The 20430-nt window shown below is 38.7% G+C and overlaps 1 protein-coding gene and 1 long non-coding RNA gene across 2 annotated transcripts; one reads left to right on the forward strand and one right to left on the reverse strand.

Annotated features, from left to right (window-relative positions):
- Window positions 1–1702: 1702 nt before the first annotated feature.
- On the forward strand, window positions 1703–12200 carry LOC129414315 (uncharacterized). The gene is made up of 23 exons (XM_073867365.1): window positions 1703–3117; window positions 4225–4297; window positions 4439–4505; window positions 4600–4693; window positions 4785–4849; window positions 4940–4995; window positions 5128–5219; window positions 5333–5662; window positions 5776–6105; window positions 6219–6548; window positions 6662–7012; window positions 7132–7380; window positions 7509–7605; window positions 7752–7827; window positions 7921–7979; window positions 8112–8133; window positions 8230–8300; window positions 8423–8495; window positions 8590–8633; window positions 8779–8833; window positions 8926–8984; window positions 9091–9154; window positions 10345–12200. The coding sequence occupies exons 1-23, from the start codon at window positions 2892–2894 to the stop codon at window positions 10348–10350; spliced, it is 2889 nt and encodes a 962-aa protein (XP_073723466.1). The 5' UTR covers window positions 1703–2891; the 3' UTR covers window positions 10351–12200.
- A 2674-nt stretch (window positions 12201–14874) lies between these two features.
- On the reverse strand, window positions 14875–16166 carry LOC141363900 (uncharacterized). The gene is made up of 4 exons (XR_012369532.1): window positions 16027–16166; window positions 15813–15947; window positions 15530–15687; window positions 14875–15318 (listed from the first exon to the last, which is right to left on the reverse strand). It is a non-coding gene; the product is annotated as an uncharacterized lncRNA (long non-coding RNA).
- Between the last annotated feature and the right edge of the window lie 4264 nt (window positions 16167–20430).

Here is a 20430-nt window from a genome sequence, read left to right on the forward strand (position 1 = left end):
CAAGAGCAGCAGAGTCGTTGGCAACCTTCAGAAATCGACTGAAGACACATCTCTTTTATTTATACCTGAGCCTGCATTGCTACCACTTACTTTTTCTCTTATTCTGTTCTTTCATAATGTTTCCTTTATATAAAAAATAACCATGTACTGGGTTAGGTTAACCGAGACAAGATTCAGAGCAATTATGTACTGCTGCCCTTTTGTTGATGTGATTGCTTCTACATAATTTGTAAATCGCTTTGGATTAAACCGTCTGCTAAATGTAAATGTACTTATTACTACTAGCCAAAAGTAATTAGTTACACTACTAGTTATATTACTTTTCAATTGCACACCCCACCATAAAAGATTTGTGAATCTGTGAATCCATGAAAGTTGCAGATAAATGAAGAGTACAACAGCCTCAAACTATTTGTTAAACAAGTTATGTAATGTAATAAAGCAGTAACATATATACCAAATTTTGCAACAGGCTCAAGCAGGTGCCAATTAAACATGTAACTAGCAACTAGCCCTTTTTGGATGGTAACTGTAATGTATCTGTTTTTTAGTATATCATTACACTACCAGTTACCAGGGAAAGTAATATTATTAAAGTAACTAGTTACTAGTTTCTGCCCAACACTGTGAACCTTAATCCATTTTCTACGTTTTAACTTTGTGAATGGATTTGGGGAATGTTTAGCCCACACTTATTTAAGCAATATGAAAACAATACACGGTCACTATATTCGTTCGGATGATAATTAGGGTTTATTTTAGTGATGCACCGATGTATCGGCCGCCGATATTTATCGGACGATTTTTGATGAATTTGAAACCATCGGCATATCGGCAATAGCACAAGAAAGGCCGATACCGATTGTTTATTAATTAACTGCATAAAGAAATCCATTATATGTAAAAAAAAAAAATGAGTTAATGTTGTTAATAAAATAAATGCTGAATAGCAAAAACCACCTTTGAAGGTTGTCATGCAGTCTTATTATATTTGTTTTAGCTTAATTTGTGCCTCTCTTATTATGTTGCTCAGTTGAATGTTCATTAGATCAAATCCATGTTCAGTAAAAATAATTTGATGCAGAAATAAACTAGCTAATAAACCAACTGTATAGTATTATATACAAGTGTTTAATATCGGTATCGGCCCAAAAAAATCCTATCGGTGCATCCCTAGTTTATTTTATAAGAATTATATAGTCAGAGATAAATGTTACTGAATGTTAAAAATAAAAGAGTCTTACAGTTAACAACAACAAGTAATTACAATACAAACATAACCTATAGAAAACACTTCATATATAGTAAAGACACTACGAAATACTGCAATGATAATTAAAATGATGTTATATATGGCTAATATTTATGTGTTTATATGACAGGCCTAGCTTTGGGTCGAAGGACAATTTAATGGAGAATATGTTTATGGACCATTTTGCAAGAAACAACACTGATCCAGAAGACTTCCTGTTTCAGTTTTTTAACACTGAACAAAATATTAATATTAATTGTATTAAAATGTAAAATAAATATTAACTAAAAAAAATGTAAAACAAGAGGAAGTGCTTTTGGACCAGTGTTGTTTACATCTGGCAAAATGGTCTATAGTTTTTCTCTGTAATATATCGATATCTCAAATATTGACGCCATGGGGTGAGACCAGGATATAGTGTTATGAATATATAAAATTAATATGCATTCCTATGGGGGGTGGGGTCATGTAACTAAAAACTGTCACTACATTATTTCTATCATCAGATGACCTTGAAATATGAAAACTACATTCTGAGAGCTTTCCAGTGATATAGTTTATCAAGATTTTTTAGGTTTAGAGTAGAGGTTTAGAAATATGTAAAAACAAATTGGGCCTACATGTTGACCTTTTAGAAATTGACTCTCACTACGTCATTTCTTTCCCAAAATTTTGATGAAATATGAAAACTGCACTCTAAGAACTTTCCAAAGATATATAGTTTGACTGGATTGTCTAGGTTTAGAACAGGGTATTAGTGCTATACATATGTAAAAACAAATTGGGTCCACCTGTGGCCCGTGACGTTTTAGAAACTGACTCTCACAACGTCATAATTTTCCTAAACTTGTGATGAAATATGGAAACTACACTCTAGAGCTTTCCAAAGATGTATAGTTTGTCAAGGTTTTTAGGTTTTGGGGTATTAGTGTTATAAATATGTAAAAACAATGTGGGCCTGCTTGACCTTTTAGAAAATGACTCGCACTATGTCAATCTTTTCCCAAAATGATGATGATAAATGAAAACTACACTCTTAGAGCTTTCCATTGATATACAGTTGGTCATGATTGGATAAGAATTCATGCAAAACACTGAAGTAATTGTAAGCCCACTGTTGGGACAGGACATTTAGCAGGATATAAATCTTTTGAAGCACACTCTCTTCATAAATGAATCAATTACTCTCCCTACATAATTTATTTTATAAAACACTGCTGAAATATGTATTCTAGATGCTTCGACCTTTCCAAACATATATAGTTTGTCATGATTCAACAAACATTTACATCCAAAATAGTAAACCTAGGTGTTCCTCTACGACAGTTAAGTGGTTAAACTATTTCTATGGCGCACAAGGTGATGTCACAGTAAAAGTGACGCTAATGGAACTGTAAGCATGTGTGATTATTTCGTCACTGTAAGAGGGCTATATAAGACCGCGCGAATTCCAGAAAATTTGTGGGTTTAAAGTTAGGAGATTTTGGTTGACGTTGCTGTTGCTCTTCATTGCTATTTCGTTGTATTTCGTTTTTTAGTTTAATTTGTGTGTTTTGCGTGTTGTTGTTTTGTTTTGAGCGTGTGTTAGTTAGCTTTTGGTGTGTTTCGTGTGTTTGTTTTTTATTTCTTTTTTTTCTCAATGATTTATAGACGGCCAAAAAAGCCCGCTGCGGTTAGCCGGCCATTCCGGCTAATCGCGCGGGTTTTTTTGGCCATGTACAATTGGCTGGTCTCTTTCTTGGGACGCCAGCCTAGCGGTAAACCGAAGGTCCACCGCGGACAATACAGCAGGCGTCCTCGGATGCCAGCTGTGGAGTCCGCGGTGATGCCGGTTCACCGTATTTCGGACACCGCGAGAGAGACCTGTAAGTAAACCCATTTCTTCTGTTATTAACTATAAAGTAAAATGAGATGTGTTTATTATATTTGTGTTAATCAGAGTTTGACATGAACTGTGTAAGTGAGTCAGTAGCCTATCTGTAACTAAAAAGTCGTGTAAAGTGTAAAACTCAGTTATCGTTTTGCTACTATACTAACGTTAACTTAAAAACTTGACAGTTACTTTAAAAACATGGGTAACGCTTCGTATTGAGACCCGCAATGTACCGGGTAGTTAGACGGAGTTCGCAGCGTACCTGTTTGTAACAACAGAGTACCTTTGCAGTACATAATGCTTGTGGGTGTAGGGGGGCAATGTGATGCGTTTGGGGTAATAAGGTGGTAAAAATGGTATTGTATCACACGAATTTACCATTAGATGCCATATGTGGGTTTTCTGTTGTTTTTGTGTGGTATAACCAAAGCTTTTGGACAGAGTTAAATACCACATGATTACCACAGAACATTTTTTGTAACTATTGTGGTGTTACTTGGTATGTATGACTAAGGGACGATATTATTATAAATCAGCTGGATTTTTGCTATTTAAATCATATCAGTAATATAGGCTACTAAAAAGTGATGTGCTGTTATATTTTATTTGACGACGTGGCTCGTAGACATCGACTGTATACAATATACTTTCTTCAAGTAAGTAGGGAATACGAAAAATGTACAAAAAATATTAAATAATTTCCCCAGATACTTGCCTAAGTCGTACATACCATGTAATATTACAATAGGTACACTGTAGTTCTAAAATACTTATAAATAATTTATAAAGTATAAATAATTGATAATTTTCCATATTTTTACCACCCTATTACCCCAAAATAAATATATTGTTACCTTATACCTACAAGTATGTACTTTAAAGTTACAAATAGCTATGCTGTAAATTCAATTTAATTATGCCGTACATTGCGGGTCGTAATATAAAGCGTTACCAAATACCGTTGTTAATGTTGTTGACATTGCAAGTCCTTCTCACACCTGACTTAATCTCAAATGGACACTTCTGGACAATATACTGGAAGAAAAAATGGTCTTAAACTCTTATACTGTAAAACTCATAAAATGCTTTTCATATACAGGTCCAGTGTTTCAAGCCCAGAAACTTGTTTCAAAGTTTTCTGCGGCATCAAACGAAGGCGGTCTCAGTAAAGGGTAACATAAAACATTCACAGTAATATTGTTGTTAAAACATGTTTTAAACAAAAAAATATGTTTAGCTGTAAATAAAAAATTGCATTGTACTTGAGTGTTTGCACAAACAGGTTTTATTAAGTTTTGTATTTGTATTTATAGACCTTCTATGAGCTATCCAGGATCCCTGGGACTAACTCCTCACAAGCCTCCCACTTGTGCTTCACAGGTTAGAGTTTTACCAGAGCCCTTATCATAACTAGTGCCAAGTTACAAAGTAATTGAATGTGCATGTATTAATTCTCTGTTTTCTGCATTTCCAGCCAAGTGGGACAAAGCTAGTTGAGGAGTTCCCTCCAGGAGGTCTGTTGGAGGCTCAAGAAGGTTCTGTGTCCCGCGGTTTGTCCAGGGGAGTCTGTAAGTTTGAAATGTTGCAATACATATTTATTAAGATTTAAAGGGCTTCACAATTGTACTTTAACTTGTAATTTTTATACTTGCTTATTAGGTTTTGGACAGCCCAATGGGCGAAGGTCAGGCCCGGGCAGGATTCAGTCTGCGAAAATCTCGCAGGTTTAAATTTGATCATAACTCGTTCAATTTTAAGTTAAAAAGTAGTTTAATGATCATTTGTTAATTCTCAGTTTGTTATTTTTCCTGCAGACTGTTACTGTGACATGTGAGGAGGTGGATGCGAGCTTTAGGCAATCTAATGCTCCGTGAGTTCAGCTATTAACCTTTTGTTTTACTTAATCATTTGTAATATTTGTTTTAGCCATGTTTATGTAAAAATGTAAACAGCAATTGGGTAGTCCCTGAATATTTTTATATTTATTTATATATATATATAGACCAGTACGCCCCCTCATATGTCCGGTACCTGCCCGGGTTACCAGACGACCCATGGCCGCTCGTCCGCCGGTCCGGTCCTCAGAGGACATCTGTAAGTTATTAAAAAATTCATTTAAATTTCAATCAGTTTTTCTTATATGCACAATTGTTCTTAAAATCGTAACTTTTAGTGTTACTGACATTATTTTTATTCTTGATTATCAGGTTCAGCTCAGCCTGAGGCTGGGTCCGCGGGTGCGACTGGCAGAGGGCCGCCAGAGGGCCGGCAGGGGGCAGGTCCCGGTCCCGCCCGCTCCTCTGGCGGTCGCGCCCGCTCCTCTGGGGGTTGCTCCTGCTCCTCTGGGGGCCGCACCCGCTCCTCTGGGGGCCGCACCCGCTCCTCTGGGGGTCCCGCCCCTCAGCTGGTCGTGCCGTCGGCCGGTCCACAGCGGGTGCTGCCGTCGGCCGGTCCTTTGCCGGTCCTGCCGACGGCCGCTCCGTTGCTGGTCCTGCCGACGGCAACTGCTGAGCAGGTCCAGAACTCGGAGGACATCTGTAAGTTATTAAAATATTCATTTAAATTTCAATCAGTTTTTCTTATATGCACAATTGTTCTTAAAATCGTAACTTTTAGTGTTACTGACATTATTTTTATTCTTGATTATCAGGTTCAGCTCAGCCTGAGGCTGGGTCCGCGGGTGCGACTGGCAGAGGGCCGCCAGAGGGCCGGCAGGGGGCAGGTCCCGGTCCCGCCCGCTCCTCTGGCGGTCGCGCCCGCTCCTCTGGGGGTTGCTCCTGCTCCTCTGGGGGCCGCACCCGCTCCTCTGGGGGTCGCACCCGCTCCTCTGGGGGTCCCGCCCCTCAGGCGGTCGTGCCGTCGGCCGGTCCACAGCGGGTGCTGCTGTCGGCCGGTCCTTTGCCGGTCCTGCCGACGGCTGCTCCGTTGCTGGTCCTGCCGACGGCAACTGCTGAGCAGGTCCAGAACTCAGAGGACATCTGTAAGTTATTAAAAAAATCTTTTAAATTTCAATCAGTTTTTCTTACATGCACAATTGTTCTTAAAATCGTAACTTTTAGTGTTACTGACATTATTTTTATTCTTGCTTATCAGGTTCAGCGGAGCCTGAGACTGTGGCCGCGGGTGCGACCGGCAGAGGGCCGGCAGAGGGCCAGCAGAGGGCAGGTCCCGGTTGCGCCCGCTCCTCTGGCGGTCGCGCCCGCTCCTCTGGGGGCCGCAACCGCTCCTCTGGGGGTCGCGCCCGCTCCTCTGGGGGCCGCACCCGCTCCACTGGGGGTCCCGTCCCTCAGCAGGTCGTGCCGTCGGCCGGTCCACAGCGGGTGCTGCCGTCGGCCGGTCCTTTGCCGGTCCTGCCGACGGCCGCTCCGTTGCTGGTCCTGCCGACGGCAACTGCTGAGCAGGTCCAGAACTCAGAGGACATCTGTAAGTTATTAAAAAATTCATTTAAATTTCAATCAGTTTTTCTTATATGCACAATTGTTCTTAAAATCATAACTTTTAGTGTTACTGACATTATTTTTATTCTTGATTATCAGGTTCTGCTCAGCCTGAGGCTGGGTCCGCGGGTGCGACTGGCAGAGGGCCGCCAGAGGGCCGGCATGGGGCAGGTCCCGGTCCCGCCCGCTCCTCTGGCGGTCGCGCCCGCTCCTCTGGGGGCCGCAACCGCTCCTCTGGCGGTCGCGCCCGCTCCTCTGGCGGTCGCGCCCGCTCCTCTGAGGGCCGCAACCGCTCCTCTGGGGGTACCGCCCCTCAGCCGGTCGTGCCGTTGGCCGGTCCACAGCGGGTGCTGCCGTCGGCCGGTCCTTTGCCGGTCCTGCCGACGGCCGCTCCGTTGCTGGTCCTGCCGACGGCAACTGCTGAGCAGGTCCAGAACTCAGAGGACATCTGTAAGTTATTAAAAAATTCATTTAAATTTCAATCATTTTTTCTTATATGCACAATTGTTCTTAAAATCGTAACTTTTAGTGTTACTGACATTATTTTTATTCTTGCTTATCCGGTTCAGCTCAGCCTGAGACTGGGTCTGTGGGTGCAACTGGCAGAGGGCCGGCAAAGGGCCGGCAGAGGGCAGGTCCCGGACGCCCCCGCTCCTCTGGCGGTCGCGCCCGCTCCTCTGGTGGTCGCGCCCGCTTCTCTGGGGTCCGCGCCCGCTCCTCTGGGGGCCATGCCCGCTCCTCTGGGGGCCGTGCCCGCTCCTCTGGGGGTCCCGCCCCTCCGCGGTGTCTGATGATGGCCGGACCGTTGCCGGTTATCTGTAAGTTATTTAAAAATTATTTAAATTTCAAACAGTTTTTCTTATATGCACAAATGTTCCCAAAATCATAATTTTTAGTGTTACTGCCATTATTTTTATTCTTGCTTTTATTCTTGCTCCTCTGCCAGTCCCGCCTGCTCCTCAGCAGGTCTTAACGTGGCCCGGTCCTCTGCCGGTTCCACCGGGGGCTGCTCCGGCCACTTCTCGCTGTACTTCAGTAGCTCAGTAAGTTTAACAAATTCTAAAGTGTTTAGGTTGAACATTTGTAAAATAACGTTTTGCTTTAGGGATTTTACAAATAGCAATGTTAAGTGTTGGAATATTTGCAGCAACAGCTCTTAACAATATTGTTTTATTTGATGTATTTATAGACCTTCCCCTCCACAAGTGCAGCCAGCACCAGCAGCACGTGCGTCCCTCAAGCGCCGTGCTGCTGCCATGTCAAAGGTAAACATTTACCAGAGTCAGACATAACTAATGTCAATTAATATGTAAAATGTAGTGTGCTATGCATTCATTAAATCCCTGTTTTTTTTACAGCCACACACAATTGATGAGGGGGAGGTTGAGGCAAAAAAAGCCAGAAGGACTGTAGCTCAGTAAGTTTAACAAATTCTCTTTTTATAATGTTTAGCTGTGGTCATTTACAGTTATTATATAGAAAACTTGTGCTTAGTGTTTGAATATTTGAAGCAACAGGTCTTAACAATATTGTTTTATGTGTTTTATAGGCCTTCAACCTCAGTCTCAGAGGTAGAAATTTACCAGAACCCTACATATATCTATATACTGCCAATTTATGTGTAGTGTAATATACATGCATTTAATCTCTATTTGTTTAATTTGCAGCAAAAGAAGAAGAAGAAAAGAGAAAAGAGAAGGCTCCAAAGACAGAAAAGACGGGCGGCAAAGTCCGCTCAGTAAGTTTTAGCCAAATAACTTTAACATTTGTAACATGCTTTTTATAGGCAGCATTCGGTTAGTGTTGGAATATTTGCAGCAACAGCTCTTAACAATATTGTTTTATTTTATGTATTTATAGACCTTCCCTTCCACAAGTGCAGCCAGCATCAGCATGTGCGCCCCACAAGCGCCATGCTGATGCTGTGTCGCAGGTAAAAATTTGTCCTAAACAAAACTAATGTCAATCTATATGTAAAATGTAGTGTAATATACATGCATTCAATCTTTGTTTCTTTATATTTACAGGAGATACAGACAAGAAAAAGGGCGAGAACCATGCCCCCAGCTCAGTATGTTTATCAAATTCTCTCTGTTTTAACTCAAACATTTATAATGTAATGTTTAGCTGTTTCAACATTTTTATAGACAGCAGTTGTTTAACGTCTGAATGTTTGTAAAAACAGGTGTTAATTATATTGTTTTATGTATTTATAGACCTTCCTCTCCAAAAGTGCAGCCAGCACCAGGGCCTTCAGCTGTCCTTTCAGAGGTAGAAATTTACCTAAACATATCTACTGCCAATTTATATCTAATGTGTAGTGTAATATGCATGTATTACATCTCTATTTGTTTACTTTGCAGCAAAAAAGAAGAAAAAGACAGAAAAGAAGGCAAAGGCAAAGGCGAAATCGGGCTATTCAGTAAGTCTCAGCAAGTCTAGCAAAATCTCAGTTTTAACAAAAGTTTAATGTTTGCAGAAATGAAGAATATTGCTGGTCATTAAGAAATGTGTTTATGTATTTATAGACGTGCACTTCAAGCCCAGAGGAGTGCATCTCTCCAGGCTTCGTCTAGCACTGCGGTCTCACAGGTACAAATTTACCCGAGCCCTGAATATAACAAGTGTCATGTTATATTTAATATGTAGAGTGACGTACATGCATTAAATCTCCATTTGTTTTATTTACAGCCTTCAATAAGCAGTGCTATAGACAGCCTGGAGAGAAAGCTGTTTTGCTTATCAGTTCACAAAAAATGAAGTTGAGGGGAGCAGCAGCAGAAAGCTTCAATGAAGCCCCCCCCCCAAATACAATTAAAAAATTTAAAGACCTAACTCTTGAGATCATTGGTTTACAACTTTTTAAACTTATTACTCAGTTAGCTGGATTTCATTGTTATTTTTTGGGTTCTTTGATCTATTTGGTTCTTAGAATCACATCCTGTAGTTGCTGTCGAGCAACAGATTCAAACGTTAAAACCTGTCCGGGATCAGGTTTAGTTCAACAATAATAACAGCTTATCAGTATCAGAGGTGATGGGGGAAATCTGTCACATGCGTGTCCTCTCCATGTTATTAAGAGCAATCCGTTGAGGATGGTGTGATATGAAGAGCTTTCTGAATTCAACGTGTAAAATTAAAATGAGAAAAAAGTTGAGAGAGAGAGAAATTTGATGAGAAAAATGAGAAAGCTTCTTTTCTTTTATAAAAGTAACATTAAAACAGGTTAGATTACAGATGAGTACAGTGTTAAAACTTAAAATCAGGTAAACAATTCAAGATGTCAGGATCTACAGGCATACATTTTACATTACATTAACATTAACTCATAAGCAGATGTCATGAGTTGCAGGGTTTTTTCGCATGGTTCCCAAATGGCTACAGACAGACAGCTGTATATATTCTGTTTGATAACCGTATATCCTCCAGCAATGAAGAAGCTCAAAGCTGGAAGTTTTATGTGAAGACGCGGCAGACAGAAATACTAATCGTGCATCATGAAGTGTTATACAGTAAATTATTCATGCGTTTTGTTCGTTGATTTATATGGATTCGTTTAAAATATGTAATTTTATTCATTTTTGTATTGTTTTGTTGAAAGATCAGTCTAAAGACTCGTATGTTTAACTAAGCGTTCACCTGATTTATTGCCTAAATCCAATATAAGCTTGACCCGAACCAAACGCACATCTATCTTACTGTAAAAACTGTACATTATATCAGCAGCCTAATTCAAACTAACTTGTTTGTTCTGCATTTCTCATCCTTTTGTTCCCAAACAGCCATGAAGAGACTGACAGACCCAGCTCCGGTTCAGTGTGATGCTCAATGATGACTGCAGCCATAGAGTCAACCAGAATCAATGAAATCTGTGATGATCAAGCATTTAACTTTGCATCCCATGATCTGTGACGCCATTGCATTCATTTTGTCATCTTACATCCAGCTGAGAGGGACTTTCGGCCACATAAAACTATTCAGATAATCATCCCATCATATTTTAATTCTCATGATGTATTTTAAGTACTAATGTAAAATTATGTTTATGGTTTTATTATTTTCACAGATAAGTGATGCGGTGTGAGGATGAGACCTTCCACATGCTCCTGAACTGTGATGCAGAAACGAAATCGGAGGATTGATCTGTCTCTGACCACAACTACACCTCAAAATCACAGCTGAACCTGAAGCCACCTACATCTGATATGAGACAACAGGGCTGCTTCCCAGACAGGGCTTATTCTAGCCTAGAAATCTAGACGCACCCTAGCGGCCGCAAAATATATATATATATTTTTTACTTTTTTATATAATATTTACTTTTTTATTTGACAGGGACCATACAAGCAAACATAGTTATAGTTCAAAGCCTGTAACTGATGCGCTGCATATAGAGTTTATAGCTATTGCTAATTCTCAACTCCTGTCCCTGGTTGGGCATGTCTAAGAACATATTAAAACAGATAACATTTCTTCAACACACATACACAAACACACACAAAAAAACCCCAAAATAAATTAAAAAGAGATACAAATTTGGTTTGCCTTTAGCCACAACTTAACCCTTAAAATAAATTTATTCAAGTCAGAAATTGCCTTAATATCAGATGGTAATGCATTCCATAGTATACAGCCCTTGACTGAAAAGGCAGACTGTGCAAAGCCTGTCCTGCAGTATGGTATTACACAATTATGATTTGAGCTGCTTCTGGTTACTCTTTGGCTATTCTGTATTTGAATAAATGTACTGAGTGACTCAGGTGCTAAATTATTAATACACTTAAATATTAATCTAAGGAAACACAACTTACCAAAGCTTTCAAAGCTTAATAAATTGTGTTTCTCTAATATGTAGCAGTGATGGTGGCGAATTGGCTTTTTATCCATAATTTTTATTGCTTGATTGTAAAGTGAACCGATGCGTTTTATTGCAGATGGAGCTGCTTGCGCCCAAACTGTCATGCAGTATGAAATATGTATATATGCAGTATGAAATATTTGCCGCCAGGGTTTAGTCTAGGCACTCACAATACACTTAACAGCTCCAAAAACCAAAATTTGGTCAGGCCAATCACATCGTGTGTAGCGTCTGTGGGGCGGGCTTAACATGATGACGACAGAGCTGCCTGCGACGGTTCCTACTTGAAAACAAAGAATGGCTGCTGCTGCTGGCGAACAGCTTTCTTTTGAAGCGGCTTTGGCCGCGACTCTGGAGGACTTAGACTTATGTTTTTCTTTGAGTGAAGAGCAAATAACCCTACTGAAGTCCTTTTTAAGCAAGAAAGATGTGTTTGGAGTTTTGCCGACTGGTTACGGTAAAAGTTTGATATACCAATTAGCTCCACTGGTGGGGAAACGCATGGGACTCATACGTCACCTTCTTCGTTGCTCTGATTGGTCATAGCGCTATCCTATAGAGACAGAGCGCAGCGCGTCACAACCTGAAAACCACGCCCACCGGGGGGGGAAAGCAATCCAACAGTCTCCATTGACATTGTATTGCAAAAGGCCGCCTCCTTGTCATTTCCGGCCCACAACAAAAAACTGAACAATGCCCAAAAGCTGCCCCGGGACAACATGTACAGCCAACAAGCCAAAGAACACAGAAACAAGTCCTTACAAGCTGTCGAGCCGCAAAACCCAGCCTTCAAGGAGAATAAAGTGGATCGCCGATTACGTTTCCCCCTATTGGACGCAGTTTTACTAATAGGAGTACTATGAAAAGTTGCCTGCCTCCATCTCCGTGTCTAAACGCTCGTCCTTTGAAGTCGACAGCTTACAAAAAAATATTTATTTATTTTTTTGGCGTGTTAGATGTACACCTTGTCACACAGCAGCTTTTAGGTATTATTCTGTTTTTAAGTTTAATCTGTAAATAAGTTTTTATAAGCTGTCGACCCCAAAAAACGAGCGTTTAAAGACACAAAAATGGATACAGGCAACTTTTCATAGTACTTCTATTAGTAGAACTGCGTCCACTAGGGGGAAACGTAGTCGGCGATCCACTTTATTCTCCTTAAAGGCTGGGTTTTACGGCTCGACAGCTTATAAAAACTTATTTCTGGGTTCTTTGGCTTGTTAGCTGTACATATTGTCACACAGCAGCTTTTAGGCATTATTCAGTTTTTTGTTATAAGCCAGAAATGACAAGGAGGCGGCTTCTCGCAATACAAACTCAATGGAGACGGTTGGATTGATTTCCCCCCCGGTGGGCGTGGTTTTCAAATTTGCATAACGGCGCTCTGTCTCTATTGCGTGCAGAGGCAGTTTGAGGGACAACCTTATATCCCGCCCCTTGCATTGAGCCGTTTGTGTGAAGAGTTGCCAGACCTTACATCTTGATGTAGGTCTGGCTAACCAGGCTAGGCTTATTCTAGTACCAGACTAAAATGCAAATGTGAGTTGCCATCATTTTGTACTGACATCTCAACATATATCAGTGCCATTGTTTTGTCTCAAGATGCACACCAGTATTGTTTTTAATATTGTTTTAAACTACTTAAATTTTGTCATATTTTTTGTCAACTAACGACATATTAAAACATTTTATTTGATTAAGGGGCAGATTCCTAAAGAGGGATTAGATTAATCCAGAACTAGGTCTTAGTTATATTAAGACATTTAAGTACTTTTTACAAACATACCTGACAAAATAACAATATTGGGTGCATCTTAAAACAAAACAATGGCACTGATATATGTTAAGATATGTCAATACAAGAGGTTTTTCATTTTTTGGTTAAATGAAGGCAACTCAAACATGCATTGTAGTCTGGGACTAAGATAAGCCCTGTATGGAAAACCACCCCTAAATATCTACAGTATCTAACAGGTGGTAAACTTGGCCTGTGAAAATATTGAATTAATGTCATTACTTGACACTAAATTTTTCTGTTGGTTTTCATAGTGAGATCCAAATCATTTAATGTTGGAGCACACACGCACAAATTTTTTGAATGACATTTTATCCATTATGTTTAAACACTTTGGTGCGGTTTCTCGGACAGGGATTAGACTAGTTCTAGTCTAAAATAAATGTAAGAGCTGTCCAAACTGAGGCCCTTTGTTTTGCCCCAGAATGCACACAAGTAATGTTTTAAGTTAAGCATGTTGGTAACACTTAAAATAAGGTTCATTAGTTAACTACATTAGTTAACATAAACTAATAATGAACTGCACTTATAAAGCATTCATTATGTTAAATTCAACAATTACTAATACTTTATTAAAATTAACGTTAGTTAATGCACTGTGAACTAACATGAATAAACAATTTAAAGCTTTATTTCTATTAACGACATTAACAAAAATGAATAAATACTGTAACAAATGTATTGCTGATGGGTTCATGTTAGGTAATACATTAACTAATGTTTGTTAAAACTAGTTATATTTCCTAATTAAACTAAGGCCTAGTCATGGCTTAAGCTAATCCCTTTCCGGGAAACCATCTCTTAGACTTTCAACAAATACGTCATAAACAGTTTATATAAATAACGTAGATTACTGTAAATAACTTGGAAGATTTACTCATATATAAACAAGTAATTTTGGATAAACAAACAAATAAATATTGAAACATTTGAGCCATAAGAATAATTCAGATTTATGTAGGCCTAATATACATGTATGGTAATCAGCTGTGCATCTTGACATCAGAGGTGGGTAGTATTAAATTAAATTTAAATGATATATTTTCTTGAGTAAATATTTTTTGTAACTAGTACTTTTAGAGTATATGTAAAGATTTCTAATGAACAAAACTGTACTTTTATTCTGCTACTGTCAAATGGTGATGATTAATAAATATCAATATAGCCACCTGAGTCCCAGCAATTCATTTTTTTCAGACCTCTTAAGTCGAGCACAATTTGTTCAACCTATTTGAATCATACTGTTCGGTCAAGAGGATAATGACAGTTGCGATTTTACATTTTATGGCAACAAGGGAACTAAGTAATATTTCTCTGCAGATTATATATTTGATAATTAGCTTTTTTTTTCAAAATGAGAGTAGACTTAAAATTTAGGAGTATTTCAAAAATGTAGGCTACAATAATTCTGACCCTCACAAATCACTTTTACAACACTGTAACATTTGCAATACTGTAAAATACTTATATTCTGAGTCCAAAACATTTCCTGGAGTAGATATGTATACGTAATGTTACTTTTAAAGGGGACGTATCATGAAAATCTGACTTTTTCCATGTTTAAATGCTATAATTGGGTACCCAGTGCTTCTATAAACCTAGAAAATATGAAAAAGATCAACCCAGGAACTTAGTTTGATAAACCATTCTCTGCAAACATGTGAAAAAATAGCTAATTGAAATTTGGCTCCCCATGTGATGTCAGAAGAGGATAATACCGCCCCTTCATCTGCACTATCCAACCACAGCACTGCCATTTAGTGCAGAGATCAGCTCATTTGCATTTTAAAGGACACACCCAAAACGGCACATTTTCACCTACAAAGTGTCAATTTTAACATGTTATAATAAATGATCTAGATGGTATTTTGAGCTAAAACTTCACATATGTATTCTGGGGACACCAGATATTTATTTGACATCAAAAGTCAAAAAAGTCTTGTAAAAATGTGGTTTCCTAGTCTTATCTGTCCTCTGAATTGTCTGTTTTGACACTGTCTGGACTCTCAGCTCGATACATCAAGTAATTCAGTCCATCGGTGTTGAGCACAGGAAAAAGTCCTGTTTCTACATCTTCATCCACCCTTGTGCAGACCTCCTCCTCTGACGAAACCAAAAACAGATACTTTTAGTACATTTGTAGCAAAATAGGTTAAGTTTCCAATGCAATTTCATTTAATCCAGAAGATTTTGAGAAACCTAATCACAATATTGTTTAGGTGAAAAAGAAAGCTTATGTATTGACAATACACAGTGGTTCTAAAGGGTATATAAAAGAAGAGATAGAAAACATTTCAACATGCTTGTTTCTTACCATCTTCTTAGTATGCTTTGTTTACATGACATGCAATCATTTTTTCGCCTATTTGATCTGCTTCGTAATCTCGCAATTTATGCAGGGTTTCCTGTAGGTCCTGGAAGCTTGGCCTTTCATTTGGCCCCTTTTTCCAACAGTCCATCATCAGATTGTACCTATAATATCATATAATAAAACAAAACATGATATAATACAATACAAACAATACAATACATGTTTAAAGCAATTGTTATGTCTTTGTTTTCAGTCAACACATTTAACAATTATTTATTGAACTCACAAACTCTTAGGACACCCTGTTGGTAAAGGCAGTCGTCCACCGGCATTAATGTAGCTTAAGACTTCATGGTTGGTGTATGTTGGATATGGAAGCTTTCCTAATGTCATAATTTCCCACAGGAGTACACCAAACGCCCTGAAAATATGTAAATAACATTTTCATGATAGGATATGAATACTAAAAAAAATGTAATGGCAATATTTTCAATATTTACCAGACATCTGAGTATTTGTTGAAAATTCCATCTGTTAAACTCTCTGGTGACATCCAGCGAACAGGAAATAAACCTTCACCCTTTTTCCTGTAGTAGTCATTCTTGTACACATCACGGGCCAATCCAAAGTCGCCTATTTTAATGACTCTGTTTGGGTCCGTATAGCTTTTTACTGAAACCAAACAGTTCCTTGCTGCAATATCTCTGTACACAAGAAATTGATACAGTGCATTGAATACAGTTCTATGTTTTCTAATGGAGAGCCTAGACAGCTTTAAATAAAAGTTCTTTAAAGCAGTCGTTCTCAAACTTTTTCAGCGGACAGCCCCCTTTGTGTACGGTGCATTCCTTCGCGGCCCCCCCAAAGAAAATGTATGACAAAAAACAGTTCTAAAACTTGACGTTTGAATAAAAAAAAACCATTAAATTATACAAAGAAGTGATGCGTTATTTTTTTAGGTTTAATTTCACAGAATTCATGATAAATTAATGTATTTTATAAAATGTCATAAAACTGGTGCCCCCCTGGCACCATCTCGCGGCCCCCCTGGAGGCCCCGGACCCCAGTTTATAGAACCACTGCTTTAAAGGTGCAGTGTGTAAATTTTAGCTGCATCTAGTGGTGAGGTTGCGAATTGCAACCAAAGGCGTAGTCCACTGCTCACCCCTTGCTTTTGACACACATAGAGAAGCAACGGTAGCTGCCATCGGACAAACATGTCATCGTCAGAGACAACTTAGTAAAAAAATTGTCCGTTAAGGGCTTCTCTAGAAAAATGGCAGCACAAAATGGCGACTTCCATGTAAGGGGACCCTCTTTGTATGTAGATAAAAAGGTCTCGCTCTAAGGTAATAATCACATAACGGTTCATTATGAAAGGTCTTTGTACACCCCTGATAATATAGTTTTGTATATTATTTTGCATTTCTGTCAAGAGATCCTTCTAAAAAGTACACACTGCACCTTTAAAGACTTCTGTCAGGCTGTATGGTTCTATAAAAAAAGTTTAATATCCACAAAAAAAACCAAATAAATAAAGGTGCTGTATGACGCTATACAAAAAAAAACATTTTTGGCTACATGGTTCAATAAATAACCTTAACATTTTTGTTTTACAAAAGATTCTTTGTAGTGAAGAAAGGTTATTTAGATTATAGTCCCTTTCACACATACAGTCTTTACTGGTAATTTACTGGTAAATTGCAGTTAACATGTCATGTGTGAACAGAACCTTTCCGGTAAATCAGTGCTCCCAATTTACCAGTAAGACAGGCTGTAAGATTAACGGTAATTTACCGGTAAGCGCTGTGTGTTAACGAAAAATATAGCATTACCCGCATTTAGAACGGATGACGTCAGACCGCGCTGACAGATCGGGCGGGCCAATCAGAAAGTTTTTTTATACAGGTGACGCGGTTTCCCCCAGACTGTTTACGGACGTTTCCACACACATGTTGCTTAAAAGTCGAGCACACCTGAAGTTGATATCCACATTTCTTCACCAAAGTTGTTTAAAACAGCTTACCATCTAATTGCCAAATTGCCGACGTCCTTAGCACACCATCTGTAAAGCCTAATTTACAAACGCGCAGGTTCCGTTTGACGCCGCCTAACGCAATGTTATTTGGTCACGAGCAACTTCGCGACCGTTTGCCACAGATGTGAAAACAACAAAATACGGACCGTGGTATTAAGTCATAACCCGCCGTTTACAAATACGACACGGACGGAACTCGCCGGCCGCGCGCCACAGGTAACTTCCGCTTTCTCTCCGAGTTTACCGGTATTTTGATACTGTCGTGATGTGTGAATGATGTCTTACTGGTAAAATAACGGAACGCCACTGCGTGTGTGAACAGCACATTTTTGTATTTACTGGTAAATTCATTCTGGTAAATTCATGGTAATTTACCAGAACTACTGTGTGAAAGAGGCTAGTGTCATCTTTGCAATAAAAATGACATAATTGAACAAATGACACTTAATGACAGTTGTCATAAACATCCATAAAATCTCCTTCATATTCATGACACGTGTCATGTTATGATTATGAATGTGTCATGTCAGCCTTATGAACACCCCTTCAAGTAAAGTAAAAACTTTTTCATGTGTCGTCAAAATGACCCACAACCTAATCAGTTTATATGTTAAGAAATCCATGCATTTACAAACGTCTCACGAGACAAATTATTCGCCAAACTAATTCCTCTCATTGCTGCTTTTTGATGGTTTTGAGAACAATTACTCACGAGTCGCCCTCTGTCATTTCACAGAATTATACAATAGAAAGCACGTCAAGCATAAAAGCCTTTTAGGTTTACACAGTTTTTCAATATTTTACTATGTTCTTACCTGATGAATTAATACATGCCTATCTTTTTTCAATACTGTATGTGCACTTAATCTTTGCACAGCATGTCATGAATGTGTTAGCATTTAGCCTAGTCCCATTTATTCCTTAGGATCCAAACAGGGATAAATTTAGAAGCCACCAAACACTTCCATGTTTTCCCTATTTAAAGACTGTTACATAGTTACACAAGTAAGTATGGTGGCACAAAATAAAACGTGATTTTTAAGTGAATAAAAAATGAGAACTATATTGTATGGCGGAAGAGCACTTAGTTTGCAGCACTTCAACCTCGGGCGCAGTAACATCATTACTCCTGTGAAGATGTTACTGCGCGCCGAGGTCGAAATGCTGCAAACTATGTGCTCTTTCTCCATGCATTGAAAAAAGATAGTTATGTATTAATTTGTCTAAGTTGAGATAAGAACGTAGTAAAATATAAAAAAATTGTGGTTTTCCTTTAAGTCAAAAGTGTAGGCAAATTGTCAGCGTTCCACACTCTGTCTCAGTCGTGCAATGTGCAAGTGCAACTGTAGCGTGCAACTGCTTGCCAACGTGAAAGTGTGAATTTGAATTTCCTTTTGCGACAGTTATAACACAAATCACATCACACCCAATAATTCAATCGCCTTTGCTTTATTTCCCACTCCAACATTTCAATTATTGCCCACTAAAAGCTGCACAGATATATTTGCTTACCTGAACTCTGTTGTCTGGTCTGAACTAGTTGATGCATGAAAACAGCACCCTGACTGGTTGACTGGCTCAAAGTATTTTGAGTATTTTAAAAATACAAAAATACTCATCTTAAATGTATTTAAATACAAATTACATTTCATTTTTTTCAAAGGCTTTAAAATACAAAATACTATTTTGTATTTCAAATACGTATTTTAAATACATGTATTTGAAATACTGCCCATCCCTGGGTATAGGGAATGTTAATGTACGTCACCGCAGTGTTGCATTATGGGACGTGGGCGCCATGTTTAGAGGCACCGCCGACCGCTATGCCATTTAATTGTGCGTGTGTTCAGTTAAAAACTAGGTAAAATTGAAAAGGAACGGAAGAAATCGAGAAGTTGAAAGAAAAAGAGAAGGGACCCTATAGGGAGAAACTAAATGCTACTGCCAAAAAACTTTATTTGGACAAATAAACAACATAGATCCATGATTTAGCAGCCCAAGACTGGATTACGGATCCAGACGCACTACCTCCGCTTACATATCTGGACAATTACCTTGTTTTTGCAGGACTTTATTTATACTTTGCAGGAGTTTAAGAACTATAAATCCCTTCAAGCTGATAGTAAGATGACACTTCTTCTTTTGGAGTCTTATGGTTGGCAAACCAGCTATTTACTGACAATGTGTTAATACCTACGTATCTTAATGATTCTATAAAATAATTTCTCCGTTGTATTCTGCGCGATGAATTAACACATGTTCATAAGATGGCACTTCTGTTTTGGCCAAGTTATTAAAACAAACAAAATGCTAAATATTTAGCTAACGTTGTTATTTAAAGAGTCACAAGCAGTGGGTTTGAGCAGTTGCATTTAATAAAAAATACGTGTTACAATCGTCAAAATGGTCTAAATATTTATTTTTATAACTCATGTGTTTAGGGTGATCAGAAATGAATGAATGAATCAATGAATCAATCAATAACTTACATTTACAAGTTAGTTTGACAGTGTTAGCATAAAAACAAGACAATTTAAGTGGTTCTGCTTTTATAAATCACAAATTACTGAATGACTGAAAATGCAGCGAACACACTCTGCTGATTGCAGGGATTTTTTTCGAAAAGTAAACGTTTTTCTCCTAACTGCAGCAGGCAAACCACGCGATCCGGCGTCTTTTCGTCAGCTCCTGCACCGGCTTCCTTTGTTTTTTCCACGAATAAAAGCTGAAAAAACGTATTCCGTTGTTCAGTTTCCTCCCTGAACGATCGCGTGACCTGCTTGATCGAGCAGTACTGACCAAACGTATCGAAGTTTATTAAAATCTCGACAGAAAATACAAAAACAACCTCCAACACATGAACTCA

Source organism: Misgurnus anguillicaudatus, chromosome 5 (assembly GCF_027580225.2).
Source record: "Misgurnus anguillicaudatus chromosome 5, ASM2758022v2, whole genome shotgun sequence".
Classification (NCBI taxonomy): Eukaryota; Metazoa; Chordata; class Actinopteri; order Cypriniformes; family Cobitidae; genus Misgurnus; species Misgurnus anguillicaudatus.